This window comes from Gavialis gangeticus, unplaced genomic scaffold, assembly GCF_001723915.1.
Source record: "Gavialis gangeticus isolate Ggan-Ray unplaced genomic scaffold, GavGan_comp1, whole genome shotgun sequence".
In the NCBI taxonomy this organism is placed as follows: Eukaryota; Metazoa; Chordata; order Crocodylia; family Gavialidae; genus Gavialis; species Gavialis gangeticus.
Window position 1 is genome coordinate 15,013,494 of NW_017728991.1, and position 5,157 is coordinate 15,018,650.

Sequence of the window (5,157 nt, forward strand, 5' to 3'; positions counted from 1 at the left end):
GGCACAAACAGTTTAACAAGGGCATTTCACGTAGCACTCACCACTGTGAGCCATGTAACAATTACCACACATGAACAGTGTAAAGCACATGAACCCTAGACGGCACATGTACCCTAGACATGAGAAAAAGGTTCTTTATGGTGCAAGTGTCCAGGGTCTGGAGCAGGCTCCCCCCAGACCTGGTGCAAGCACCTACTCTGGACTCTTTCAAAAAACATCTGGATATTTTCCTTGCTGGGATCACTTGATCCCAGCTGACTTCCTGCCTATGGCAGGGGGGGCTGGACTCTATGATCTCACGAGGTCCCTTTTCAGCCCCTAATGTCTATAAAATCTATAAATATGGGTCTTTTCCACAGGAGACTGACTCTACTCTAAAAGGTCCAGTAGGACGTTGCATTCTGAAACTGCCCAAAACTGTGCTACTGGTGAGGAAAAGCAAAGAAAAGACAAGGGTACCTGGGAATCCTTATGCACCCAAGCTCCAGAGGACAGGGAAGGGAAGCAGCGCAAAACATCTGTGTTAGGGCAAGGAAATAGTGGGACAAGCTCTGCACAAGTGCACAAGGGAGCTCAATTCAGGGTGCCCTTCACAGCCGAATGTGCCAATTACAGCTTTTTACTCAATAGGCTGACAACTTCTCCTGCTCAGTTCCCTTAGGCTGGGGGCTGGAAAACATCAGCTTTCCATGAGTTAAAACTTATACTGAAAAGTCTGGCTCCATCTCTGATATATAGTAATTTCCCCGACTGTTTTAGCTCAGCAGCAGTTATTATGTTCCCCTCGACCTATCTCTGCTTGTTCCTGCAGTGAAATCCTAATGCTGCATTCATGGAAATACACTGGGATGCCGCAGCAGGCCAAGCAGAAGTCCAGTAAAGAAATGGCCCCGATTCAAATTCAGACACCCTCTGGAAGACAACAGGGAGGACCAAGCCTGGCTGCAAAGGCAACTGATTCTTGTATCAGTTGGGATATAAAATAGGATTAGCAGGGACTGTTTTTAAACTTCATTACTGCATGAACCGAAATGTGACTCTCTGTATACAGCAGGCTGGAGACACAGACGCTCAGGAAAGGGCTGAGATATAAATCCCTCATGTGGCTGACTGCCAAAATAAAAATCAACCCAGCAACTGTGACAGAGAAGTCTCCTTCTCATTTGATCACCTGTTCGGAGTCAAATGAAAAGGGCTAGGTCAAAGCACAGTGAAGAAGGACACGTCAGGAAACCCAAAGAATAACTTAGCAACAATGATAACCTTGTCACTTAAAGGCCCCAGCCCTCACACTGCCAGGTGGCTGTTAGGTGCCTTTCACACCTCCCCTGCTAACCAGAGTGGAGATGACCACCACCAAAAATGAAGAAGCTGAAGCTTTCCTCCCCTAACTCATACCTTAGGCTCGCCCTGAGCAGCGAAGCGGGTGCGTAGTGTGTCCAGCGGCTGGACCGTCATGGTGGCAGCGCAGGCGGACAGGCCACCACACACGAAGTGCACGGAGAAGTCACGGGCATTGTACGGCGTGGCAGTGTGCACCAGCTCCGTCAGGCATTCAAAGGCCACAAACTTCAGAGAAAGAGACACATACAAGCAGGAGTCAGGGAGAAAATCTCTGCCCGTGATAACCACAACCTCCTGCTCCTCCCTCACTCCACGAAGAAAGTTCACCGGGCAGCTGTAACCCACTACTCCCCCAAGCCTCCAGCCATCTCCGCTGCAGCTTCCTGGAGGGTTTGCTCCAATAACACCCAGGAAACTAAAGTGCAGCAAGTCAACTGCTGCAGGTCACGGGCATTCAGACTCTCCAATTCTCCCTACGGGGGAGACAGCCTAGGATGGAGAACAAAAAGCCCTCCCTAGGAAAATCCTGTTGGGAGTCTCTCCTCCCTTATAAAATATTCATCTCTTATATACATTTTCCCCTTACATCAATCCTTGCCACAGACAACACTATTGTGCAAACACGAATTAAAGGTATACAGCACCGTGTAAAACAGCATGATCACCATCATCAGTATGATAATCCCCAGGAAAGGGATGAGAAAGAAAACAACAAAGACAGATGACACATCCAAAGCTACACAGCACTGGAGTGTCTGAGCTACGGTTAAATCCAGGCATTCGTACCCTCAGTCTCCAGCCCTAACTCTACACTAGCCGGCAGTCTTCATCCTGGCACACAGAGGCATGGATAAGCCCATACAAAGAGGCGGGTAGCTGACAGGCCCTACAACAAGAGGAGGCTGCTGATAAACCCAGCACATAAATGACACACATCAGAAGAAATCTAGGCCGTAGTGGCTTTGGGGGACACCTGTGTTACCTGAACTGCCCCGTAGCTGATGGAGAGGAGCTGAGCAGGGACATGCCCCTTCCAGAAGGCTGCCCAGCCTTCCTCCCGGGAGATCCGGCGCACGGCTTGCGCGATGCCGTGGTATTTAGCCAGCGGGTGGCTGGAGGAGAGCTGCTCAATCTGAAGCTGGAGGAGGGCACAGAGAATATATTTCAGCCTCATGGTTAAATGCTGACCCATGCCATGCGCTGTGACCCAATCCTGGAAACCTGGGCTCCCCCTGTACCCCGCACCCAGGGCTGCAACTGGGACTGAACGGCAACGCAGCACCAAGACTAAAAACAGACGGCGGCTGCATCTGGGGCTACATCAAAGCAGGAGCAGGGACAAGCCCTTACACACCAGGGGTAAGGGGCAATGAACTGAATTAGCTGCAAGGCAAAGGGTTAACTCGGGGACTGCCCAGGGCAGCGGGCCTGTCTGCCGGGGGCTCGCCCTGATTTGAATCAAGCCCCAATCTGAATCAAGAGCTAGTCCAAATCACGATCTAATTCAAATAAAGCTCTGATCCAAATCAAGAGCCGATCTGAATCAAGATTAAATTCAAATTAAGCCCCGATCCAAATCAATAGCCAATCTGAATCAAAATCTAATTTGAATCAAGCCCCGATCTGAATCAAGAGCCAATCCAAATCAAGATGTAATTCGAATTAAGCCCGATCCGAATCAAGAGCCAATCTGAATACAGATCTGATTCGAATTAAGCCCCCAATCTGAATCACGAGCCAATCCGAATCCAGATCCAATTTGAATTAGGCCCCTGATCAGAATCAAGAGCCAATCCAAATCAAGATCTAATCCAAATCATGCCCCCAATCCGAATCAAGAACCAATCAAAATTCCGATCTCATTGAAATCAAACCCCCAATCCGAATCGAGAGCCAATCGAAATCAAGATCAAATTCGAATTAAGCCCCCGATCCAAACCAGGAACCGATCCGAAGCCAGACCTAGTTCGAATTAAGCCCCGCATCTGAATCGAGCCGGGACGCGGCGCCGCGCCGACGCGAGGCCGGAGGGGAGCACGGACCTGGAAGCGGATCTTGATGACGTCCAGGGGGCTGATGATCGCCCGCGTGACCAGCCCCGAGGCGGAGCCCGCCAGTGCCGCGGCGGCCGCCGGCACCGACTCGGCCCGGGGGTCGTAACCCACCATCGCCGCCCGCCAATCCACCCGCCACACAGCGGGGCTCAGTGCGCAGGCGCACGACGGCTGGGGCGGGGGAGGCGCGAGGTCTGCTGGGAAGTGTAGTTCCGCGTCCTCTATTAAAAGCGACGCGTTGGGGGGGGGGGAGAGAAGGGAAGCCTTGGAGCAGGGGCCTCGGCTGTCAGCCAAGATGCTGCCCCAGCGCTCCCACCTGGGCCCTGGCCTGCACCTGGGTACCAGGAGCCTGCACAGCCCCCAGCTTAGGTGCAGCAGAGCAGGCGCTGAGGACAATTTGGGGTGGGGGAGGCTGCAGGGAGCCCAGGCCTGAGCTGAGCACCAAGGACAGGCATGGAGACCTGGCCCTGCACAGGGAAGGGCCACCCAGCACCATACTGAAACCAGCGATTCTCCACTGGGGTTAGAGGGTGCAGGAGATAAGCAAAACGCAAGGAGAAAGGCAGATAAGCTAAATAGGTAAGAGTCTGGCTCAGGCTCATCCCTACCCCTCTGCCAGGAGAGACCCATTGTAATATACACATTCGTTTTTATGAGGGGCCACGCATGGTTCATAAAAAGTCCAGTGAGGTTGAGAACTGGTGGGTCAGACACTGTACAAGCTCCTCCCAGCCCGTCAGCAGCACGTAAAATGGAAAATAGTCTTCCGGAGCCAGCAGCCCCCAGCAAAGTCATTTTGCATCAGAGGTGCCAGCATCACCCTGCATCACCCTGCATGGGCGTACCTCCCCCAAGCTCCCAAGAAGGAAGCGAGTGCAGCCGCCACAGATTCAAGATCAGCGGGTTCACTACTCTGTCCTATGGGTGTGAGGTAGGTAGGAAGAAGAAAGGGGTAAAAATGCAGACACATTACCAGCTACATTCTCTCCCCCACCCCACCACACCTAGGCTCTCCCAGGGCCTCTGATCCTATGTATTTGCATTTTCAGAGACCTGCATTTTGCATACTGGCTTCCCTTCCACCCAGGAGAGCACCCAAAGCAACAAATGCCTCGAGTCTGAAGAAGGGTGTTTGTACTTGAATGCTTGTAAAGAACAATTTTTCCAGCTATTTAGTTGGTCTAATAAAAGATACCACATTTACCCAAAAAACCTCACCTGCCAGGACATTGAGGTCACATTCACTGCAAGTATCACTCCATCCCTCTTCACCACAGGCTTCAATATCAGCAAGGTTGCTGTTTGAATCTATTCTGGGAGGTTTCATCACATGATGTGATGACATTTATGACTTTACATCAGGAAGGCAAAAGCACATTACTATTAAATTTTTAAAACCCACTGGACAACTGTATAAATCAGATTCAACATCTAATATTCTTTTTAATGACTGTCCCACCATTCATCTCCCAGGTGACTCTCAGCAGTCTCCTGGAGATTTCTCTCTGATTCCTGGAGACTCCAGGGCAATCCTAAATACCAGACATCTTTGTCAATATTTCAGTTACCTCCAAGCTGCCATAGAAGAGCATGTATGTACAAGTGGAGGGCAGGGGAGAGAAAAAGCCCACATCCCACACTGCATCTTGGGTTCTTTCTGCAGCAGGTAAAAGGGAACCTACACCTACACCCACACAGCTCTGCGTTGAAGGCGACTGTTGAAACGAGCTGTGGCTGTAACCTACCATGTCCTCAATGC

The 5,157-nt window shown here is 51.1% G+C and overlaps 1 protein-coding gene across 1 annotated transcript in view; it reads right to left on the reverse strand.

Moving 5' to 3' along the window:
• The window catches only part of SLC25A19 (solute carrier family 25 member 19), a 13,363-nt gene extending 9,825 nt beyond the window's left edge, over positions 1-3,538 (reverse strand). The window contains exons 1-3 of the mRNA XM_019518160.1: positions 3,387-3,538; positions 2,327-2,482; positions 1,399-1,569 (exon numbers count right to left, since the gene is read on the reverse strand). Coding sequence (XP_019373705.1) covers positions 1,399-1,569; positions 2,327-2,482; positions 3,387-3,512 — 453 coding nt within the window. The 5' untranslated portion in view covers positions 3,513-3,538. The remainder of the gene's footprint in view (positions 1-1,398; positions 1,570-2,326; positions 2,483-3,386) is intronic.
• Positions 3,539-5,157: the final 1,619 nt, after the last annotated feature.